We start from the raw sequence: 25,070 nt of genomic DNA on the forward strand, positions 1-25,070 counted from the left end.
TGTGTGTGTTAAACTGGTACCAAAGAGTACAAATGAGAAATTAATGTAGTTATACTTTCACAAACTTTGCTGCATTACGCTGTATAGTTTCCCTTTTCTTGCCAAATAAGTCAGTCAACCCTGCAGCATAATTTGGCTCTCTCCTACTACATCTCAGATAGGTACACCATTCTGGCACAAACCCTTGTTTACTAGTGTTTGTAAATATGGGTTTATATTGAGATGCATGTGAAAGCCCATGCACCACCCATATAATGCCTACGGGACCATTCTCTAACTTTGCAGTCAAAGACAGCAAAAGTAAAGTGGACTAGTTGACAGTCTTGTTGTGCTGGTAAAGAGTGTGAAACAAAGGCGGAAGGCTGTCAGTTGTCTTTGTAACACACAGCAACTTTTAAATACATGTAAATGAATGGTGCAAATGTTTCAAAACATCAGCAGTTAGGAAACCACAAATGGGCCACGTATTTGTAATTCAGAAGTGTGCTGGAAACAGAGTTTTAATAGGATCAAAACAATCAAGACACTTTACTTGATGATGTTCAAGTGATACATATTTGCGGAAACCATATTTCCGCACATTCTTATTTGTGCGCTATATCATTTTATCAGTAAAACTGCATGTTGGCATTTTGCTTCCATTTCGATGGAAAATGTTCTGTATATAAAAGACAGTGCCTCTTACTGACCTACAATAATGCCTCAACAAGGTATACAGTTTCTAGACTATAGAACACTTCTGTGCATCAATGAGAATCTGCAGTTTTCAGCTCACAGAAATGAAACAGCCCAATCACAATTCTGTTTCCCATATACAGGTAAAATAGGAAGAGCTGATATATGGCTAGCTAGCGTTACTCAAAAGGGTAAACCCAGACAAGTCCTGGGACCTGGGTAGAATACAGTACAAAAAGGAAGTGGTCCCAATCCTACAATTAAAAAAAACAGGTAATTAAATGCCAGACGGCATTCATTCAAATTACACAACACAATAAAGCGTTCAATATTATTTAATCATATTAAGCATCAGAATAAATCTGGGACAGCATATTATATCAAGTGCCCCACGAAGTGGGGGAAAGAAAGGGGAAACAGGAGGGTGCACTTTGTGAGGATTGGGAAAGTGAAAGAGAAAGGTAGTGACATCAAATACATTACAGTAAAGGGTGGACCATGGTGCCCCCTGCTTAGTCCTGAGGAAGACCCCGGCGTAAGGGCCCAAACAGCCTACTTACCTTTTGGGGTCGAAACGTCGACTACATCACTGCCCTATGCCAGTTTGATCAACAGTGCTTGATTCACTGTGATAGTGTTTTACAAACAATGGCCTTTTACATGTCTCCATGATTATTGTATAGCCGAGTGAAGCCGGCTCTAATTGTAATGTATTTGATGTCACTACCTTTCTCTTTCACTTCCCTAATCCTCACAAAGTGCACCCTACTATTTCCCCTTCCTTTCCCCCACTTCATGGGGCACTTGATATAATACGCTGTCCCAGATTTATTCTGATGCTCAATATAATTAAATAATATTGAACGCTTTATTGTGTTGTGTAATTTGAATTAATGCCGTCTGGCATTTAATTACTTGCTTTTTTTAATTGTAAGACTGGGACCACTCCCTTTCTGTACTATATGGCTAGCTAGGGCATTATATAGTAACATCAACTTATATCTAACCATTCTTGCCAACAAAAGTACCATAACACTTAGCAGACTGCAGCCAATTATAGCTCATGCAGGTTGGTTAATAACTCCCTTAACCTGATTCATGCTCTTACCATCACACAAGACCTGCCTACTATGGGTCTTATCCATCACTCAGTACTGTACCAGCCCCTAAACCAGTCCTCATCAGCTGAACAGACATGGAATACCTGATGCGATATGAAACATAAAGCAGGCCACTTGAAGGACTGCACTCTAGTCCAGCACTGCAGATCCCAATTAGCCGGGCCTTAATTTGTAAAAAAAAAACAAAGTACGAGGGTCCTCGTTGAGAGGCCAAAGCAGCTTGCATTGTCTATTGCCTCTGCCAGCCCTGCTAATGACTACTAACTATCTCACTCCTGAAAGTCAGACAGGACAGACTATTCCAGGCCACTAAAAGCTACAAGAATGGCTCTGGCAGCAGGTATATGTCATTTTTGATCTATATTAAATAATTAAATAACTGTTGTGCTCATTTCAAAAGTAACACATAGCACTCCCATGTTGCTGGCTGCCATAAGCGCCATTGTTGAATATTAAGTGCTGGTTCTCAGTACCGGAAACCACTGGCACAAACTAAGCACCACAATTAGCCACATTCTATGTGTGCTGCTTTACATATGACAATGGCACTCAGATATGAGATGCTAGTAACAAAGTCTATCACAGCAGATCTTCTCGACCACTTCTCTCAACAAACATGCCCGCTCAGGATCGTGAACTGTAAACAAAAAACCTGTTTGGATAACCCAGTGAAGTACCCATAAAAATAGATTATGATCATATAAAATACCACAAAAAGACCTGCACAGTTGCTCAAAGCTGAGCACATAGCGAAAAAAAAGCTAAGTGCATGATTGTCTCAACCTAATATAAACCTATTTTGACTTGTACTTACGTTGGTTGTCTATTTACTTATGTACTATTGCGCTGCCTTCTCTGATGTGTGTGTAAAATGTACCTTTTGCCTCAAATTTTTGTCCTGAATTTTGACCCTCTGTCCTGAATTTATGTAGACTTTTGACCCTTAGAACTGAATTTGTACACTCACAGTCCTGAAATTGCACCCATGCCAGTTGGTCACCCTACGTCTGTTTCGAGTCCTAACGCATTCTGGGAGATGTCGTTGTGTTTTTCCTTAACTAATGAGGCTTGCACGTGAAAACGATGTGGGTGAAATGTTCAGAACTGGGGCCAGTATCCTAATGCCCTGGTATGAGGCGGTGACCCTGCAGGTGGTAAAGGATGCAGGAGGAGTGAGGTGCGGGAAGAGGCAGTTAAAGACGCACGGGGTGGCGGTTGGGCCACACAAGGAGGAGTGGTTGTGGAAAAGGAGGTTTTGCTCAGGCAGGAGCACGTCTCTCAGTGGCCGCCAGGAGGCCCGGGCTGGCAACCTCGTGCGCTCATTGAGGAGGATAAATCCCATCCTGCAGCCGGAGGCGGGGAGAGGAGGCGGAGGCAAGAGCCAGAGCATCGCAGCTGCAGCCCCGGGAGCCCAGGCAGGAGGAGGAGGCACCGCAGCCCGTTATCGCCCCCAGACCTAACGGAGCGCCGCGCCCAGCTCCACAACACCGGCAGCAGCATGAGTAACTTCAACAAGGGGCCCACCTACGGCCTGTCCGCCGAGGTCAAGAACAAGGTAGGGGGGCCGAGCCAGGACAAAGAAGAACTCGAGAAACCGGGACAGAGTCCGGACGAGAGAATATCTGGGGACGGGGGTGGTCTAGAACACGGGGAAGGGGAGACCCATCGGGGGAGACTCTATGGCCTGGGATGATGGTGAGGGGGGGAGGGGAACCGTGTGGGGGAAGAGAAGGTTTCTTCTTTTTTTAGCAAATGGGGTGAGCCGAGTTGAAATGCATATGGTGAGATAGGTGAAAAGGGATCCTCTCTGTGCCATCTAACCCACTAAGTGGTACAGTCCATGAGTTTTGATAAAGACTGGGGGGGTGGTAAATTCCTGATTTGGGAATGGGTTACTGGGGGGGGGGGGGGGGGCATCCCTGGTAACTTAAAAGTAATCCATAGAAACTCTGTATTTTATACTGCACGGATTTATTTCAGTGGAGTCGCTGAGCTGGGGCTGTCTCGGGGTGCCCTAGGAGCCCTCTTCTCGTGCTAGGTTTTCTCCCCCTCCCCTTCCTCCTCTCTCGGCTCTTCCTTTGTGCCTGGCCCGGGGGTGGGAGTGACCGACCCAGCTCTGGCCCAGGGCAGCGGCATCCTCCTGCTGTGAGGCTTTCCTATCTGATACAAACACTCGCTCCTTTAGTTCCAGCTTTCTCGTTTTATTAAGCCAGCACTGTTTTGTTATTGTTTATAAAATATATCCCGTTGTTTTACTTATTTTGCCTTATATATTTTCACCACTGGTTACAAATTACTTTTTTCTTAATTTTTGCATAGATAGCACTTTATATTGCAAACTAGCGTACTGTTTTCAACCCCCCCCCCCTCCCCCCCGGTTTGGTTAACTTACTTAAGTTTTTTTTTATTATTTATTTTATTGGAGCCTAATAAATTACTCACGAAATGGACACTTTATAGGGAGCTGTATTGAGACTCCATCCTCATGTTGGAAGAACTCGGTTTTGCTAGACCTGACGCATTGTTAGTTTTCGGAAGGGTTAATTGATGTCTGGCATTTCACCAGTCACCCCCACACAGTTCTGGTTGAGATAAAGCGATGACGTTGTGTGATTCACCAGTCAGCCACCGAGGGAGAACTTTCTCTGAAAATGACCGAACTGCCAAGGTCAGCGGTTTTAAGTTTTCTTAGTGATCCGAGTAACTAACTGGGCTGCAATTTCTTTCGTTGTAGCCCAAGTAAACAAAAGTATTGATTACAGTAGATGGTATATACCGGGCCGAACACGGGGAACTTGGTCGATCATCTACTGAATACGGTTACATATGGATAATTGTGTGTGTGAAAACCTTCTATGGGCTTTAAAGCCAATTTCACCATTTTGATATAATTATCTTACCCAGGAAGTGTATATACTATCCCTTGGTATCGCCCATTGTGTGATCCTCGTTAAATCAAGCCATAATCAGTTCGCTCTTAAGTATAGTGTTAAAACAGGGGCACGCCCTATTTTTTTTTTTGGGGGGGGGGGGGGGTAGTCCAAGACCATTTGCACATTTTCGTCCATTCAACAGCCTATGGGGTGCAGCGCCGCCTGCAAGGATCTATTTGTAAACTGTAGGTCAATGTTTAGACTTACCAGAGGTTATGGGTGACTCAGCAGTTATTCTGCATAGCGTAAGCTTTGCCCTTGGGTGTTGTGACGCATTACGAAAATTCAAACCTTTACCCTTGATAATACCTATGAGATACAACATTCTTCCTCCCACCGTTTCCTCTTTTTCTTGCTTGATAAAAGGGGCGCGAATTAATTTCTTGACAATAATACGTTTTTCACTGCTCGCCATAACAGCAAAATCTTGCTCGAAGCGCTACTTAAATCGTGTTAGTTGCAGTGTTTGTTATACATTGAATATGCATGGCTGCACGTGAAGGATTGTTTACACCCATAAGAAGGTGATGAGATGATGGGCATGGAACAGTGTGTATGCCGTGATGTAAGAGTCAAGCTCTCTGCTCCCTATTTCCTCTGACCGCAGGTGAAGTGACATTACTTCTATAATTAATGCATTGGTTGCTTAATGAAAGCCCCGGATTGCAGCACTCTCTATTGAATTGCTATACACTGTGTTCTACGTTATCCAGTTAACGTGCACTACGTATTTGAACTATACACCTGGTTACCTAGAATCTCCCGAGCTATAGTACCACGAGGGACGTTTCATTATGAAAAACATAAAATTGAGTAGGCAACCAACTTTATTTCCGGCTAAAACGGGTGTTCACCGTCGGGTTCTTGCTTATTTTTTAATTTTCTTACACTTTTTCCAAGGTAATACAAGGTATACAAACTCACTAAAATTTGCACTTGCTAAAATTCAGTCGTTTAATCAACATAGAAGATTTTGCATTTTCTTGCCTGGTTCTTCAGGTTGCGGGAGTGTACTGGGAATTTGAAGTTTCTGCCTAAATTTCAGTTGATGCGGGACCCAAAGGGATTAAAGTGGGGAAGGGACGTGGATGTATAAAATTAATTCATTAGTGACCAGTTCAAATGTTCGGTTTCTTTATATGTATTTATGTATTATTTTAAATAAATCTTCCTTTCTCTTGACTCGTGTGTAGTTACACTGTTTGATCGGTAGTATGCGCAGCTCTTAGTGCAAGTCCGGTAGATTTTGTTGTTAGAACCCAGCTTCACATCACTTATTTCCTTGAGGAATGTTGTTATCCGACCATGACTCGAACGTTGCTAGTGCACGGTGTCGGGTGTAAAAAAACAGAAATCATCGTCACAGAAAAGTGTACATGTTTAATGATCCTGGAAAACTGTGCAGCTGTGGCCTTTTAAGATCAGCTCCCGCTCCGCTCCTGGGGAATGAGTCTGGGCCTGGCGGTGCTGCCGCTGGGCTGGAACAATGTCCCTTGGCTGCGGTCTCTCTTGCTTCCACCCCCGCCGTCGGCCCCTTCCATTCACCCTCCTGTCCCCCTCGCAGTGCTCGCCTTCCCCGCCCAGTGTCTTCACATTCCTGCCCCATTAACGCCCCGAGAGCTGCAGTGAAGATGTACCGAGCCCCCTCCCTCGGCCTTTAATTAGTGGCCCCCTTTGAGGCGAGGGAGGGGGTGCTGCTGTTGCAGGCCGCGCATTCCCGGCCCATTACCTCACGGGCTCCGGGCCCAGCCAGTGGCCGGCAGCACAGAATGCTCATTGTCTGCTCCCCGAGGGGCTGCGGCCAGCAGAAAGGCACAAAGGAGCCGGGGCTGCCCCGCTTGCACCCCACCCCTGCCCTCGGTACGCGGCTCATGGGAACTCGAGCACTTCATGTGAGCCATAGAATGCCCCTCACGGAGTTCGTCCTGCGTGGCAGACTCGTGCGTGACGCCCCACCCCCCCTCAAAAAAGAACACCGGCCTAGCTATTGACAGTTGTTGTTTGGGACGGGATTGCCCCTTGCATGGTATGTAGGCCCCGAGTACCCGACGGCTTGTAAATCTGGTAGCCTGATCTATTTGGCCGTCGCTCATGCCAAACTAGCTTGCGCGCAGAGGCCTACACCTGGCCTTGACCGTGTGATGCCCACGAACTGTCACGTGACCATGGGAGGCGCACCAAGCATGTCTTTATTGTACACTCATGTCTACGTCCCTGACCCGAGTGTAGAACTTAAAACCGCGTTGGCAGTGTACTGATTTATGAAATGTTAGTAGGACAAAGAGCCTTTTGTGTCAATAAAAGGGTGTTCTGCTGATACACTCCTGTGTAGAATTCAGTTGTTGTTTGTACCCAAGAAACTTGAGTTGACATCCTGTCTGTATGTCAAGTGCATGCTTAGTATGCGTGTTGTAGTAAGCTGTATCTGTCTGAGCTTTGAAACCAATGGGATCAGTTTTGGATTCCCCTGGTTTAGCATGGCACAAGGTGGAGTGTGAGGACAACTTTTCCAGGCAGTGGGGATCTATTGCCTGCATTCCTGTGTCTGTAGATTCAGACAGTGAAGTGAGTGGAATAGAAATGAGGCTGCCGCTAGAAATTCCACAGACTGTTATCAAGGGTTGTATGACGGAACAATGGCAGTAAAAACACGGTATGCCCTTTTAAACACACTTCCCCCCCCCCCCCCCGCATTATTTTAGTACGCATATGCTTTTACCTCGCATGCCTTTACCACGCATTATTAATCTTAACTAAGGTAAGTATTAGTAGTGTGTGTGTATGTACATTTATGTGTTTATTTAGTGTTATCTTTTTGGGGGGAGACCCCCCCCCCCCTGCATAATTAACTGGAATGCGTGGTAAAGGCGTTAAGTGTATAGACTTTCCCATTATCAAGGGGCTGGTAACTAGTTTTTCCTGAGCTCTGCCACTTGCTGGGTGGTAGGGGTGGTGGATGGGACTGCAGCTTCCATTGCTCAAACTGAGGAAGTTTCTAGACCTTGTCCCTCTTTTGCCTGTCCCTGATATCCGCCTTAGAAAGACTGACAGCCGGGTGTCTATGACTTCTCACGGTTCATTGTGTTCATATTTTGGGGGCTTCTATTTGGAGATGGCCCAGTTGCTAGTTATTGTGAGAAGCATCCGTTTACACAAACGCAGTGTCTCGAGAGCAACCAAAGAGGTACACTGATGAGGAGAACCAACCTAAAATGGTTATGAATTTGAGTCGGTGGAAATCCTGCAACCCACCTCATTTTGCTTCAGTGAAGTTCTTCATGACCAAGTAAGGAAGTGCTCCGAAGAGCACTCGAAGAACAGTATGACCCTGGCTGGTTTCTGCTCAACTGCAAGACAATAGGTTAGGGAGCATTGTCTGGAGGAGAGTCTGCCTTGTGTCTTGAGGATTGCCTGCCTCCTGGGAGAGGGAAAGTGTGACTGTCCATGCAAGAGAGATTATCAAGGAAGATGTCAGCATTTTCTCAGTTTGTGGAGCACCGGTCCCAGAGAAAGCGTATGGTTGGAGAGACCTGTATCGTGAGTGGGTCACTGGTCTCTCTACATAGTTCCTGCTTAATAACTGCCCAAGTAAAGTGAGCTTGTCGGACATCCTCATAACCCACGACATCAGCATTCTATCCTACGCCAACAACACTCAACTTGTCCTCTCGGTCTCACCCCATCACGACAAAGACCCATGTCCACAACTGTGAACTATTTCTCAGCGTGGATGAAGAACTGCCTGAAGCTCAACATGGACAAAACGGAAGTACTGAACTATGGCAGACATACCTCCCTCTGAAATGACTCCTGGAGGCCATAGGGACTCGGACCCGCCCACACCTGCAAAATCTGCATCATCCTGGACAGCAAACTCTCCATGAAACGTCAGGTCAACACTGCCTGCTTCTACACATTCTGCAGCTTTTTCAAGTGGCTACCTATCAACACCAGAAAAACAGTGGCACTGGCCCTCAGCACCAGCCGACTGGAGTACAGCAACACTCTACTGTCACCACCACCAAACTCTTGAAAACTCAGGAGAATCCAGAACACAGCAGCCAGACTGATCCTCAACCTGCCCAAGAAAACCCACACCGTTACCACCTTGCACGCGGTGTTAATTCTCCCGCTGTGCGGGATAATTAACCTGTGGGCGGGATTCAGACGGCCTCTGGCCGTCGTGCGCACACGCCCACTGTGATGCGTGCCGTCCCGGGGCCGTCATGAGCACCTGATCGGGTTAAGACCCCCACTGGCTCCCCATCCAGCAAAGGTGGCAATTCAAACTTCTTACCAATGCCTACAAAGCCCTCTACAATCGAGGACCTGCCTACATGAACAACAGTCTGAACCTCCGCATACTACCCAGGGACCTCACCTTGCTCTCTTACAGGTACTGCGCATCCACCGCACTGGTGGACGCTCCTTCTTCCACCTCGTCACCAAGTCCTGGAACACCCTCCACCTCCGCACCTCGCCATCGCTGACAGACTTCAGGAATGCACTCGAGGCCTGGCTTGTCAACTAATACCCATAGCACAGCGCCTGGAAACCCTTATGGGTGAGTAGCTGTCCTATATAAGTACTGTTTGATTGATGTCAGCCACTGCATACCATGAACTAGTGCTGATAGCAGAAAATCAAGAAGACACCTCAATGCTGTGGTCCTCATTGACCTGGAAGATATGCAGTTATCCCAGACCAGGCATGCTGCCTCTACCCATCGATATTGGCACAGACGATGGGCTACTGTGAACGTGGAAGGTGCGTTTGGATAAACTGGTGCACAAGCTTTGAAGAGCTTCACCACGGGCAGAACAAAAAATCTAAAACTCTCTAACAAAGTAGAGAGTGGAGACCAAGAGACATTCTGCCCAATGTAAACCAAGGGTAAGAGCAAGTGACTGAGTTGCACTTTAAGCACCATGGGGGTAACCGTGGTAATCTGCACCAGTTCTTAATTAATCGTTCTGCTGCCACATCCAGGGGACCATAGTTTGGGTAATCCTGGTGGGGAAAGGATACTGGAGCAAGAGAATGTAATGCCTTCGGTCGAACCTAATAGGGGATACAACCCTCAATTTGCCTACCGTAAATCAAATATTTTTTTTAGTTGTGTTGTGTGAGTAATTTACTTGCATTTTCTAAAAGACTGACACTGTAGTAGACATTAGATATTTGGTCTGTTTGTCGACTGCTGAGTTCTGAGCTTCTGCCCCCTCACGATACCTCCATGAAAAGCCTTTTCTCACCCTTAGTACCTTGAAAATCCAGTGCGGAATGGGTGAACTTGGTCCATTTGCTGAGTAATAATACAACAACAAGCATTTGCAATGCAGTATGTCTTGCATTTGCGAGAGTTTAAGCTATTGGCATTGTAAATGACGATTCCTTTTATCTGTTTTGCTAATTAACACAAAAATAAATGGCATTGCCGTTTACAATGGCTATAGCTCAAACTCTTGAAAATACAAGACCTATTTTCTTGCAAAGAAGCTGCTGCCATTGTCCCGGGCTGCTTGGAAAGTGAAAGCGGGCATGGCACGCTGAATGTTGCAGGAAATCATGTCGTGTCTGCAGTAGGAGAAACTCGTTGAGAACCAGCATTAGATTGTGCTTTGCAGCGTGAGGCATGAGTGTGCTCCAGGATCCGTGTGCTAAAGCCAGCCATGTAGGAAACCAGCTTTAGAATGTGCTGTGAAGTGTGAAACACAGGTGTGCACCAGGATCTGTGTATGAAAACCAGCATCAAAATATAGGCAGTGCCGTGCTAGACAAGTGTGCACCAGGATAAATGCATGCAAAATACCCCTGTGGAATACCAGCATAAGAGTTATGTGCAGCATGAGTCACAAGCGTACACAAGAATCTCTCTGCATGAAAACCAGACCTGTGGAAAAACAGCATTATGGTTTGACATAAGCGTGCACCAGGATTTGTGTAGGAAAACCTGCCCTGCGGAAAACCAGCATTGGATTGTGCTGTGCAGCGCGCGATATTGTGCACCAGAATCCCTGTACGAAAACCTGCCACATAGGAAGCCAGCTCCAGAATGTGTGCAGTGAGCCACCAGTGTGTACCAGTCCTCATGGGAGGTAACAAATGAAGTCAAGGCGGTAATAAGGAAGGACTAACAAGCCTATTAACAACTCAGAAGCTAGCAGTTCTGATGGACAATTGACACAAGCCAATGACAAATGTGGGCGGGTCTTCTATTCCATACTCCAATACAGTATGCCCCAGAGCAGCGTAAACCTGTTGCGAATTATCTTTATCTCCATGGTTGCAGCCTAGTACCTCCAGTCTGCCCTGTAACAAGCTCATACAGCAATTATTCTTATCTGAAGGATTTCTCACTGATGCATGGCTGCCTTTTTGGTGATCCACCAGGCCTATCTAACAAGATTGTGTAATTTTTATGTAAAAATTGTCGTTTGAAGCAGTGCAATTGTGTTCTCTTCGAAATGCACCTTGTTGATAATGAGTTTCTTGTGGGCTCATTCCTATAACTGGGGTCCTGGAGGGTTTTATCCATCCCAGACTTTCAGGCTAACTACAGACTAGGTAAATGAGCCTAATGTATGTTCATTATATGTTATTGTCTCGTGTTGCTATCCTGAAATTTTAAAACTGATCCATCTCTCTTGGACCTACTTTAGACATTAATGAACTATATCACATTTATATGAATATGAAATTCTATTTTGTAGCTGGGCGTCATGCCTAGTCGCCCACACAAAAAGGACTTTATCTTCCATCCCTATTCAGGCGGTTGTGAAAGCATTTGAATCATTCTTTAGCTAGCACTCCTCTCTACTGTCCTATTATCCTTGTGGTCAATGTTGTGGATACTCAGTGTGTCTCCTCAGTTGGGTCTTCTGGTCCAAAACTCCATGCAGAACTTCAACACGCACAAAATACTGACTGAGCTCTTTCCCGGTGCACAACTATGTGGCCATGAGCTTGACCATTCTGATATCCATGTTTACATGCTTACTCGGGGTTGTACTTCAAGCACATGGGGTCACTGAGTAAATCAATATTCTTTAGTTCACGATCGGTGTCATTTATCAATTGATATTACATCTACCTTATTGCTCCTCTTCAACTTTTTCAATTCGATCAATAAAATTGGCACATTGCTCATTTCCAATGGTATTTTGGGCTTCGGGGCCCTTCAGGGAAGGAGGTCTTGGGTTAATATGGCTTTACTAGTATTATATGGTGACTCTTTCACCATCTTCAACACGCATGTGACTGGAGAAAGTCATAAGTCTGGCTTGCATTTAAATGGCTCTCATTCTTACTCCTAGTTCACAGGTGCATGCCTTTTTCCTGCACTTTTACTGCTCTGTCAGGGCTCCAGCCATGGCTGGCATCTACACACCAGACCTCACCCATCGTTTACCTTTGCTCCTGTGCCGCCCTGCATGGCCGGCTATCCACACATGCACAAGGCCTTCTTGACATAATATTGCTGTAAAATTCTGCTTGGCAAGTATTTCCTGACCTTGGATGCCGGTTTTTGCGTGTCAAGGGATTCATTTGCCGTGCACTATGGCTCTGTGCATGGATGGTAAATAAAGTTGCCGTAAAGGCATGCACTTAAGTGCCATGTAGATTGTCCAATGAATTTGTGCATCATGGTATTTTCTCTTTCCTAGTTCGTGCATGACTTGTAAGTAGGCCAGTAAGGGAATCACCATGGGGATGCAGCTTACTCAAAGTGGGAGAGTTGAGTACTAAATCTAGAGTCCACTCTAGGCCAAGTATTGTGATGCTGGTGCATATTTCTTTTTCTTCTATCATACTCCTCTTTCATATGCAAAAACAGAGCAGACTTTTTCCATCTAGCTTCATATATATTCCCTCTGGCGCTTCCCGCGAATCAACTTCTGCATGAACCATAAGGGGGCATATGTATCAAGCCCTTTTCCTGGTCCTGGTTGCAAACAGACCGATTCTCAGAATCGGCCCGTTTGCGAACGGGAACAGGCCTTTTGGGATGTATCATCCCAAAAGGGAATTGCAAACTAGAGAATCGCAAAATTTGCGATTCTCTATTTTGCGATTACATTTAAGGAATCGCAAATTGTGATTCCTTAAATGCGATGTAGAAAGCACTTAAGTTGTGCGAATTTGGCACAAGAAATCGCAAATTACCACCAACTTACAGTTGGTGGTAATTTGCAAATTCTTTGGAAAAAAAACTTTTTTTTGCTTTTTTCAAAGTGCCATATGTCACACATATAAGCCCTTAAACATGTATGTGCTCCACATGTGTACACCAGGTTCTCTCCATACATATTTATTTCAGGGGTGCAACAGGGTGTCATTTTGACACCCTTGCAGCCTTGAAGGAACCTAAAGACCACGGAAGCAGGAAACCTTCACAAGATCGCCAGGAAGGACTACCACCAGCGTATAATGGACACTAAAATAACTTTCATCAGACACAAAATCAAGACCAACGCATCCAACACGAAGGAACTGTTCAACATCATTCAGCAGTTCGCAAAACTATCCTGCGAAGCCACTGACATCGCACCCTCCCAGGGACTATGCCTCAAACTCGGCTCCTAGTTCCATCGACCATCACCTCCTGGGCTACTGCATCTGCCGAGCTCATCTCCTCAACCATAAAGAAAACCCACTCCGGAGCCCCTACGGACCCCTGCCCCCCTCACATCTTCCACAGGGCCGCTGCTGCCATCGCTCCCGAACTAGGACACACTATCAACTCCTCCCTCGCATCCGGCACCTGCCCGGAAGACTGGAAATGTGCAGAGGTGAAACCCCTCCTCAAGAAACAAACGGCCGACCCAATGGACCTGAAGAGCTACTGGCCTATATCTCTCCTCCTGTTCTCTGACAGTCACCGAACGACTCATGAACGCCCAGCTGACCACCTTCATCAAAGAGAACTGCATCCTAGACGCTTCCTAGTGTGGCTTCCGCAGGAGCCACAGCACAGAGACCGCCCTACTGGCTGCCAACGACATCCGCATGCTGCTCGACTAGGGACACATTGCAGCCCTATCCTCCTAGACCTCTCTGCAGCCTTCCACACCGTCTTGCATCGCACACTAGCCACCAGACTCCACAACGCAGGAATTCAAGGATCTACCCTCGACTGGATCCAATCCTTCCTTTCTGGCAGAACTCATGCACTCCAAAATAGTACCAAGGAACCAAGAGTCCCAGGGGCAGCTCCACCGCTAACGCAGATGAGCGTTGCCCCCTGCTCTCAGAGCAGTGAAAAATAAAATAAAATGATAAGGTTATTATTATTGTATTTTTAGTTGCTGCGGGGCTGGGTTAATGCGGGGCTGGTGGCTCAGGGAGGAGGATTAGCCTCTGCACACTAAGTGCACATGAGTGCTTGCTGGCCGTCTTGGCCCAGCCAAACCGTCATGCGTACTTTGCATGTTTCTCCACCAGGCTGCATTAAACAGCCTGGTGCAGAACATACCCAGGCCCCCAGTCCCCATCTGAGCGCCGATCCATGATGTACAGGCCAATACTAATGCTGCATTGCAGCATTGCAATTGGCTTAGGGGAGCCTGTGTGCTTCCTGACTCTTCAGCAACAATGAAGGCGGCCGCGGAGTGAGGAGGTAAGTGTTTTTTGTTTAAAAAAATATATATATTTTGTCCCCCCCACCCCGTCTTTGCCAGCCACCACTGAAGATTGCGTTTTGTAGAGAGAGAGAAAACAAGCATTTACAATGCAATGGTCTCGGCATTATTAAAGGTAGAGCTATTGGCATTACTCGTGTTTTTTTTGTGTTTTTTTTTTTTAAATCATAAATAAATGGCATTGTCATTTACATTGCCAATAGCTTAATCATTTGCATATGCGAGACCTATTGCATTAGCACCCACTCGCAGGGGCAGGGTAGAAAGCACAGCGAAGGGGTAGGGTAGCAAGCACAGCGAAGGGGTAGGGGAGCAGGCACAGCGAGGGGGCAGTGGCAGGAGAGCAAGCCCAAGCAAGGAGGGGCAGGAGAGCAAACAGTTCATGCGCACTTTGCATGTTTCCTACCTGCCTGTATTACATAGCCTGGTGAGGAGCATGCACAGACTGCCAAACAATAGGCTTGAGCGCATGCCATATAATCTACTTGTGCAGTTTGATCCAGTAATGGGTCACTTTTCCACAACTCACTTCAGTTTTACCTTCCACTTCCTAATAATTGCCATCTGATTCTTCCAAATAGATTCTTTATTAAAACATTTGAGAATCAACTACGCAGGATAGAAAATTGAAAAGATACATAGATCTCACAAGCAACCCTTATGATGTTAAATACAACTTATAGTATTAGATAGCTTTGCTTCTTGGCGGGTTATTGAGATGTTACAGATGGAGACAGTGATTTGCAGGCTCAAGTCCCAAACTGTGCTACTTTATATAAAGATAATAGAGCGGGACGAAGGAGAGCTGCGGGCAGATGAAAGGGGGGCGAGACGAAGGAGAGCTGCGGGCGGAGGGAAGGGGGGGTGAGAGCGGGACGAAGGAGAGCTGCGGGCAGATGGAATGGGGGGCGAGAGCGGGATGAAGGAGAGCTGCGGGCAGATGGAAGGGGGGCGAGAGCGGGACGAAGGAGAGCTGCGGGCAGATGGAAGGGGGGCGAGAGCGGGACGAAGGAGAGCTGCGGGCAGAGGGAAGGGGGGCGAGAGTGGGATGGAGAGCTGCGGGACGGAGGAGAGCTGCGGGCGGAGGGAAGGGGGGGCGAGAGCGGGACGAAGGAGAGCTGCGGGCCCAACACAATTGTTTGGACTTGTACTAATTTATCATCCAAGAATGCGGAATAAGTCGGATTTTAGCCCCATTGAAGCATTAATTTCTTCAAGACGCACATAATCTTTGTACGAGCCAGTATTCGCTATTTCAGCATCTCATACCCACGATACGGCCACTATAGTGCCTATAAGCACTTTTTATTGTCCACTGTACAAATAAGCCTACAAAAGAGTCGATGGACAGCTGTGAATATTTTTGCAGTACATTTCCGGAAAGAAATACGGCTACAAACAGTAGGCTTGAGCGGCATGCCATATAATCTACTTGTGCAGTTTGATCCAGTAATGGGTCACTTTTCCACAACTCACTTCAGTTTTACCTTCCACTTCCTAATAATTGCCATCTGATTCTTCCAAGTAGATTCTTCATTAAAACAACATTTGAGAATCAACGACGCAGGATGGAAAATTAAAAAGATACACAGATCTCACAAGCGGCGAAAATGTGGGCAAACTATTTGTCACACCCAATAAAACCCTTTTGAACGTGAAATAAATCTAAAGAGCACAGTTCAAAAGCAAAGATAGTTACCAAACTGATTCAGTTGGGTCTTCTGTCTGCTGCCGATAGACTCCTCGTCTCACAAACTACAAAAGTCTTCATACATCAGCCACTGAAACTTCTTGTCTTCTCATTTCTGTACCTTCCACTTTTTCTCTACCCTTGTCCCTCAACAGCATCCCACCATGTTCCATTGTGACATGCAACTTCCACCCACTGGAATGAACCAGCCTAGCACGCATGCGCTGCTGCTCGCTCTGCGAGGGTATGCACTAGCAGCCCCGCCCATTCTCTGCCAATATTTGTCATTGGTTTTGTGTCATTGTCCTTCTTAAATAGTGGCTTCTGATTCGTAAATAGGCTTGTTGGTCTTGCCTTGGTACCGCCCTGTATGCATTTGTTACCGCCCATAACGACTGGACCTTTTGCTTGGCTTGTTACAGTCTGCTTTATCTAGTGGGTGAACACTATTTTGTTTTAGGACACTGATGTGGACAATGGCAGCTATTTTTTTTTTGTATCTCTTGCTGAACGCCGCTCCAGGGACACCATGCTCTGTTATAATAAAAAATCAAAAATCTGGTAATGAGTGCAGCGCCTGCTTCAAGGACACCGCCCTCTGCAATACAATAGGTATTGCTTTTGGTATTGTAAATTACAAAATGCCTTTTAATTTTTTATAAAAGGCATTGCAATTTACAAAGCCAATAGCACAAAAACTAGCAATTGCGAGACCTATTGCATTGTAAATGCTTGTTCTTTGGTGCTTTGTCGTGAATCTTCGCCACTGTCCCTAAGGTGTTCCCAAACTCTGATACTCCTATAACTGTTATATTCATGATCCTTACTCGTGACGCGTCTTGTTCAAATCTTTGTTTACGCACCGCTTGCTACAGTTTTTTTTTCAAATGTATTTTCTGACCTGCATGCTAATCTTCTGCCCCAAATTTTTGGAGGAGTCCTTTGTGTGACTTCTCTTATGCTCACCATGTATGGTTTGCCTGATACATTGTGACTGTTGGCAGGGTGGATTTGTATCAACTCCTGTATTCTTCTTGCCGCCTCTTGTTATCCTTGTACATAGTAACAATCCATGCGTTTGTAACAGTTTGATGTTTAATGTTGCACATGGAGCATGGTTTTCTATTGCCATTTTCCTTTCTGCTACCTTTTGTGCACATTTTTGTTGCCTAGTGGGCACATGTTCTAGCGAATGCCTTAGCTATTCGAACAAAATATGTATTGTGCACCTGTTCTTTGCGGCTTACAATCGGTGCTTAATTTGAGCCGGTAGTTGCTGGTGGGGTCCACCGTGCCTTAAATTTCTCCTCATTGGAAACATCCGGAGAGCAGGAGAGGGGAAAACTCATAAAGGGGAAAGAATGAGGAAGAGAGACAGGAAAAAAAGTCATAAGGGGAGAAAGCAGGAGCCTGCAGGAGTGAGATAAAGGGGCAGAGGGTCTGGTAGTCCATTAGAAGCAAGAGGTGGAATCAAGACCACATAGCCTTGGTATTCAGTGCACCAACATGTAATGGTGCTGGCGGCGGGCTTCTAAGTAGAGCTTTGGGCACCGCCACTCATTTCTTCAGTAATTAAGCAGTGCTTAGAACACTATATCTGACCTATCTGATACGTTTCCTGGATGCTCAGTTTATATTCCATAAACTAGCATTGTATACCATTCCCTTTTAATAGGGAATTTTTTTTTAAAAACCTCTTAAAGAAATGAGGGAATTTATGGAGTGGTGACCTAGACCAGGAACGAATTGCAACTACATGGACAATAATCTGTTATTTAAAAAAAAAAAAAATCTGAAGTGGGTCATTGTATAAAGTAATGGATCTGACCTTTTAAAAAAATATATAAGGGGAATTAAAATGACAAGAATATTCAACGGGCACTGTGAATTATGGTGCTAGCAAGTCCTATTTATGTATATGCTTGTATGGAATTAAGTATAATGCTCGGAAAAAGTGGTCACTGTTGTAGAGGAGCATTATAATCCTTAAATTGGATTAATGCTTGAGAAAGTGTTGTGGTTAGTTCCAGCCCAGGTTTAGAGTTGGAATGAGGAACTGCATGGGGTTGAGGTACAATGGAACACCAGCGAGTACCTGTAGAAACAATCAATTGAAATGACAGAATGACTTGTCTTTTAAACTAGTTGTCAATTGTATAGACTACATTATACTTAAAACTTTAGATTCTCACTTTGATTTGAACTAGTAGTGGCTTTTTTTCAATGTAGCTTTCATTCAGTTAAACTAGGCACGTTTTTCTTCCAGAAACTAATAGATCCAACAATACGAATTGCATGCCACCCATGCAAGTCATTAAATGTCAAATATATATTATTAATGGAAATTAATTTGAACGCCAATATCCAGTTTGCTGAAGACCCCCGACTGTATCCAAACAAAGAAGCATTACCAAAGGAAACAAGCACTGGCGTTGCCAATAGGTCTCGCAGTAGGAAAGTTGGAGCTATTGGTTTTGTAAATAACATATTATATTTATATATTGTTATTGTCAATGCCAATAACGATATATAAATATAAAATGTCATTTAGAAAAGCTGGTTTTGTAAATAACATTTTATATTTATATATTGTTATTGACAATGCCAATAACGATATATAAATATAAAATGTCATTTAGAAAAGCAATAGCTCCAACTTTCCTACTGCGAGACCTATTGGCAACGCCAGTGCTTATTTTTTGTTCTGTCTGATTCCCAGCTGATGTTCTCACTGTGTGAACTTTGACATGTAATTTTATTTTCACTTACGTTAGATTAACTTTGATATGGCTCTTCTCGCAAGCCAAAAACGTGACTAACATTAAAGTAGGAACATTTGCTTCGTCATCAAACATCGCATTTCCGCAAGAACGGCGCTCGAAATGGACGTTGATCGCTTTAATGGTAATGGTTCGAAATAGCTTCTTGAGCTTACAGCCCCGGTATTGCTTGCAGTATAGATACCCTTTGAGCATACGTGAACGCGACAGTGAAAAGCAGTCACTAGAGGGTGCTAGACACTCACAATAAGGAGCGGACACACACACACACACACAGCTGAGCACGGAATTCATTAATGTAGAAATAATGGCGAAAACTGTCCGTGATTGGGAGCTTCTCCTGCGGGGTACGAACAGATATCACCTTGCACACATGCAACTCTCACAACAACTCCGAATATCGTCTCCAAGTGGAATGTGGGACCCACTGGCTGGCCTCATATAGACACACCATGAATGACCTGCGAACACGACAGACATTAAAACGCCATCATGCAGTTTTCCACAAGTGCACTATTACCGACGGTGCGCGCGCTTTGATTCAATCATCGTGCGATAACTGCTCGGAACAGCATTGGGTAACCTAGTGGCCTCTTCCAGCGCAGCCTTGTATAGAAGCCGTTTACTGTAGGTAACGTGATTTATACTTGGTCTCATGCAACCAAGAAAATTTGGTTTATTAATTTTGCATTTCTTATTGTAGTGCACGAAAACGAGCATTTCCTGCGTAATCTCGCAGTCTTTAGTTGTTGCCATTACTCAAGAACCCGTGTCGTTTCTGTTGAAGTGGTGGTCGATCAAGGGGTCAGAGTTTGACGAGTGAGAGCGCACTGGATAATTACAGGCATTTCTCTGCCGATACCAAGAAACGGAAATGAGTCAAGTACATACCGACACCGGAGGCCAAGACCTCACAGACAACCTCGATTTGAAGCAAGATGGAGCAAGTAAAAAGCATGGGGTAGAGGTGTGGGGAAGGGTATGCATTGCTCTACTAGCTCAGAATTAGTTAGACAATCATAGAAAGCCCACAAACAAGAGAGTAGCAAAAAAATAAAAATACTCCCCAGTTAGAACAAAATATCTGAGGGCACCAAGCAAGTGTGCCCAACCCTCCCTAAGCAAGGCAGTGCTGTTAGATTAACTTTGATATGGCTCTTCTCGCAAGCCAAAAACGTGACTAACATTAAAGTAGGAACATTTGCTTCGTCATCAAACATCGCATTTCCGCAAGAACGGCGCTCGAAATGGACGCTGATCGCTTTAATGGTAATGGTTCGAAATAGCTTCTTGAGCTTACAGCCCCGGTATTGCTTGCAGTATAGATACCCTTTGAGCATACGTGAACGCGACACTGAAAAGCAGTCACGAGAGGGTGCTAGACACTCACAATAAGGAGCGGACACACACACAGCTGAGCACGGAATTCATTAATGTAGAAATAATGGCGAAAACTGTCCGTGAATGGGAGCTTCTCCTGCTGGGTACGAACAGATATCACCTTGCAGCCTTTGAAGTACACAGGCATGCTGTGACGGAGGTGTGAGAGGTCTCTGGCAGGGAACAGATGGCAGGGGCCTGGGGGAAGCTGGCTGGGGAGGGGGAGGAGAAGTGAACAGATGTCCGTGAGGTGTGGGAGGAGTGCCTGATGCCGGATGGGGGCGGGAGAGATGGGGGCGTGAGAGCCTGGGAATGCGAGAGGCTGGGCTTGCATGCGATGCCTGGGGGAAGCTGGCTGGGGAGGGGGAGGAGAAATGAACAGATGTCCGGGAGGAGTGCCTGATGCCGGATGGGGGCGGGAGAGATGGGGGCGGGAGAGCCTGGGAATGCGAGAGGCTGGGCTTGCATGCGATGCGCGTGCATGTACACGGGAACTGCAAGAAAACCGCGGGGCTGAAAGCCCTTTGGTTTGACTTGTGTTTTGCCGACATGAATTCTCGCTCCGTTCGATGCGCTTCCGCGCATCGATAGGTCGCGAGACCTAAAAAACATGCCTTAAGGGTAACCAAGACTCTTGCATTACTGGGGACCAGTAACGGAACACAGAAAAAAAAACGTGGTGATTCAAAAAGTTATGTTTTTTTTTTTCCCTATGCGTTGCTGTAGATGAATTTTGGTATTGGCCGATTTTGTTTCTTTTTTCAATAGAGAGTTGGTCTCGTGTACTGATAGTTCCATTCTAGTAAGGTTGACATATCATGATGGGAATAGCGGGGTTGCTTTTTAATTTAGATTATAGATGACCTATGCTTGGATCGCTGGAGTAATTGGGCTTTACAACGTAACACAAGCCTACATTAGGAACTGCACATCTGTTATTCAGAGAACGAACCATTCCCCTGGATTAAGGAGAGTAAATGGTGGGCGGGGAAGTAAGTGAACATTTCAGCATAGAACGTGACTTCTCTTGTTTGTGGGTCAACAGAGTTGTGTGGAGGGCTTGCATGGAGGTTGTTTGTTTGGGCCAGATGCTCTTGCATTTTTGTAAATGGCAGTAATGTGGTCAACTCCTTCTAATAATCATTTAAATAAAAAATTTGCTTGGCTACCCCAGTTAGCCACACTGTAAGAAAGTGATCTGTCACATGACATAGCAAAGGTCATTTTTATTTTTTTATTTTTATTGTTGCAGTACATACAGTCCAGCGACAAATGACAATTGCAACCATGACTTATTTTTTTTATAATTGTTATGCAAGATTAGCCACATGCTCTTTTCAATCTTTGTTCTTAGTACTAGATACACTTCTAGTTTATTTACTCTATTATCCTTACTATTCAGTAACTGTTTTCTTGCAAGAACAATCTAAAGAGTACATCTTTCTTCAAAAGGAAGATTTGTGGTGATCTTGTATTGAAAAGGAAAAGTTTAACTCCGAAAATACAAATGGAAGATTGATTTCCACACGGAAAGAAAAGGGCCAGTATCTTGACAGATTTCTTCAACTATCAGTCTCTAACCAATAAACTGTTGAAACCTGTAGTAAAGTGGACCACCTTCTAAAAGTAGAGCATCACAAATGTTGGTTCTAAATCTAATTTGAGTGTTTATGGCAGCCTGTATTAGTTTGTTATTTGGCTGTGAATTTGGATTTTATGAATGGGCATAGGGATAAAACTCATTTAAATTGCCAGCAAACCTTATGTTCTGGATAGAATAGCACTTTACAAGAGTAGTGTTTCCCACTAGTGGAAGACATGGTCTTTGTTACCAGGTTACCCTATGGTCACCCTATTACCCGCCAGCTGCTGAGAAAGGCACATATGTGAGGTACCATAACTTCCCGGTTTGACTCATCTTGTTAAAATTAGCTTTCCGCCTTAGTGGAAGCAGAAAATCGCGAAGCATAATTAAGAAATAGTAATTGCTGTCTAAATGAAAAGGCTGTGGGAACATTTAATCTGAGTTTTGCATCCCAACAGCTCCTCAGGTTGAGGCTGTGTCTGGCGTCTGAGAATTAGTAAAACACACAAGGTGATGGATGGAATTTTGCACATTGGCAAAGCAAGCACCCCCAGTCACAGATCTGGGTTTAATCCATCGTTATTTTGCTCACCACGCCACCCCAGTTCAGACATGGCCATATGCAAATCAGTCTTGACCCTGTGCCTCACTGGAACAGTCCAGCCTGAACTGCCAAGCCATATCTTCCCTGGATCGGAATCAAGCATGCTAGGACCGGTTTCTGGCTACCAGCCGTCATCAGCCAGGATAGCTTGACTCCAGTGGCGTAGAGAGCACGGGACCCACGTCTGGGCATACCCTTCCCACATAGGGTGAACAGAATTAGTACCAGGCCTCACAGAGCTTGAGATGAAGGTAGGGTTCTGAGCAGGAGTCCATGAACTGTTTGAATGGAGGGGTGAACCAGTTGATATGAATGTACTGTGTTTTTGTTTTCTGTTTTTGTATCCTAAGCTTTTGTTGGTTTAAGTACACTATGCAAAATGTAATTATCCAGTTCATTTATAGTGTGGAAATGTAATTAGTCTGTATCTGTTCCAAGGCATTGCATTCTTTGTAGTCTGAAAGAAAAGAGTATAAATGGTGATGTAGCATTTGGGCTATTTTCTTCAAATGGGAAGATTTTCTGAGATCCTCACATTTCATTTGTCAGAGCAGGTTTCTGTATTTACATTCCAGTGTTTCTCAGTCTCCATTTAAGGTTGATTATTCCAGCCATTGATTGCAGCTTTCATGTCTCTCATCCTTTGGTTGCTGAAGGCACATAAGACTGGTAACAGACAACCAGAGAGAGCTGTTAGTAGATAGTTTACTATGTGACAAATTCAGCTATCCGGATGCTCTGATCAATCCATACAATGTCTCATTATAGTTGTCTCACTGGCCCAAATGTATATAGTGCTCGCCACAAGCAGCCAATTTGGGCCATAACAGAAAGGATGCTCACAAGAAGAGCCACAATAATCTCACTAAAATGTTTGTGTTGCATACAGTAAAATATTTAAATGTCCCCATAATTTACTCATCTCATTTTTCTAATATCCCTACTTGGTAGCAGGAGTTTATCTCAACCACTTGACTTTCCTGATCTCTAAAAAGAAAAAAATTATCTATGAAAATCTGAGAGTATCATGGATATTTGATGTGGCCCTCTGCCGACCGAAGGCATTTCAAACTTTTATCCTTAACATGTCACTTCAAACCTAATGGCAACCGATGTTGTCTAAATCTATCCTTAACAACCTGTTTCTGGCAATGTATCTTACATTTGAAACATCATTGACAGTTTATCTTATATTTGAAACTTCATCAAATAAATTGTCATTAGATTACAAAAAAAAATATGTGTTTTCTATAGCACAAACATGACCCAGTTGGGTATGGGATCGCATTGCAAGTTATATAGTAGAAACAGTTGAGACAACAAAGTTAAAAAGACATTGAAACACATAGAAACTGGGTAACCAGATAAACATGAGGCAAACCTCTCCATCTCATTATAACACAAGGACCACATCAATATAAGAAATTACTCCCTACTAGTTGTAGAGATCTGTTGATATCCATATTCTATTTGTATCGGGTCATAAGCATCTGTCAGATCGCTAGTAAACGAACTCCCTGCTAGGCGGGGAGGTCTATTAAAATACATCTTGTGATCACTCGAAGGGATCTGATTTCACACCCAGATGGTCTAGTCGACATACATCAGACCACCATTGATTTACTCTGCACTTGATTATGGCAGGAATTTGCTCTTTAAAAATCTTTGCTGCTCTCCTGAAGACTATTGTGGTCGGGATTCTTCTAATGTTTGGAGGAAGTGAGTTGCAGACTCTAAAGATGGCTCCGGATAATGCTCTGTTGTAGGTTTTCATCTGAAATATAGCAGGTTTCAGCACCATGTCTCTGGCGCTCCAAGAGGATTTGTCTCCTCCCGATATCTTGATTTTTTTTTTTTCTCAGCTGATGTACTTCTTTTTCCAATACAAACATCTGTATCACCATCCTGACTCCTTTTTGTTCTTAATTAGCCAGGTTTGTTATCGGGGAATCCCACTTCCTTCGAATTGGTCACCTATTACGCATAAAGTACAGTACTTATCTTTGGTTCCTAAATAAAGACCCACTTACTGGTGCATTCATTAAATATTTGTATTGTGTCTCGCTGTGTGTGGGGTTTTTTTGTGTTCCTTATAAAACTTTTTACAGTCTCTCCAAGACAAGTTTGAAAGCTTAGTTTAGGAAACATGACGATGGGAGTGCATCTTCCCGAGGCCATCACATGTTTGTGAACTTGTGTACTAGTGATAATCAATGCATACATTCATCATAAATTTCAAGATGACAGTCGGTATCTCTTACCTTTTATTAGCGGCCAGCACCTGGAATGAGTGAGTACCATCTAGCGTAGAAGAGTGACACTTTGCATCATCTTAAACTAGGATAATCTTTTTGTTGACTTGGAGATTTCCATGACTTACAATGACCGTGGCAAGACGTTTTGTGACTTTGAACACGCCACCTTTCAGTGCTTTCATTTGGACTAAACTAGGGCCTTTTTAAAATGGGTGTTGGTGACTTTAAATGTAGCTAACAACCTTTTCACTGCAGGATACACCAAGAATGAATGTATAGTTCATCTTGGTGGGAGAATGCTCAAGATACAGTGAGTTTTAATCTGTCAGAATCTGGGCACTTGGGTAATAGTGATGGAAATGGAGGTGCACATAAATTGCTGTCTTTCTCAAATTTTGTTTGCAAA

At 44.5% G+C, this 25,070-nt stretch overlaps 1 protein-coding gene across 1 annotated transcript in view; it reads left to right on the top strand.

Moving 5' to 3' along the window:
* Positions 1–3,024: 3,024 nt before the first annotated feature.
* CNN3 (calponin 3) overlaps positions 3,025–25,070 on the top strand; it is a 159,939-nt gene continuing 137,893 nt past the window's right edge. The window contains exon 1 of the mRNA XM_086957363.1: positions 3,025–3,351. Coding sequence (XP_086813489.1) covers positions 3,295–3,351 — 57 coding nt within the window. The 5' untranslated portion in view covers positions 3,025–3,294. The remainder of the gene's footprint in view (positions 3,352–25,070) is intronic.

The sequence above is a fragment of the Lissotriton vulgaris genome, chromosome 1_1 (genome assembly GCF_964263255.1).
Source record: "Lissotriton vulgaris chromosome 1_1, aLisVul1.2, whole genome shotgun sequence".
NCBI lineage: Eukaryota > Metazoa > Chordata > Amphibia > Caudata > Salamandridae > Lissotriton > Lissotriton vulgaris.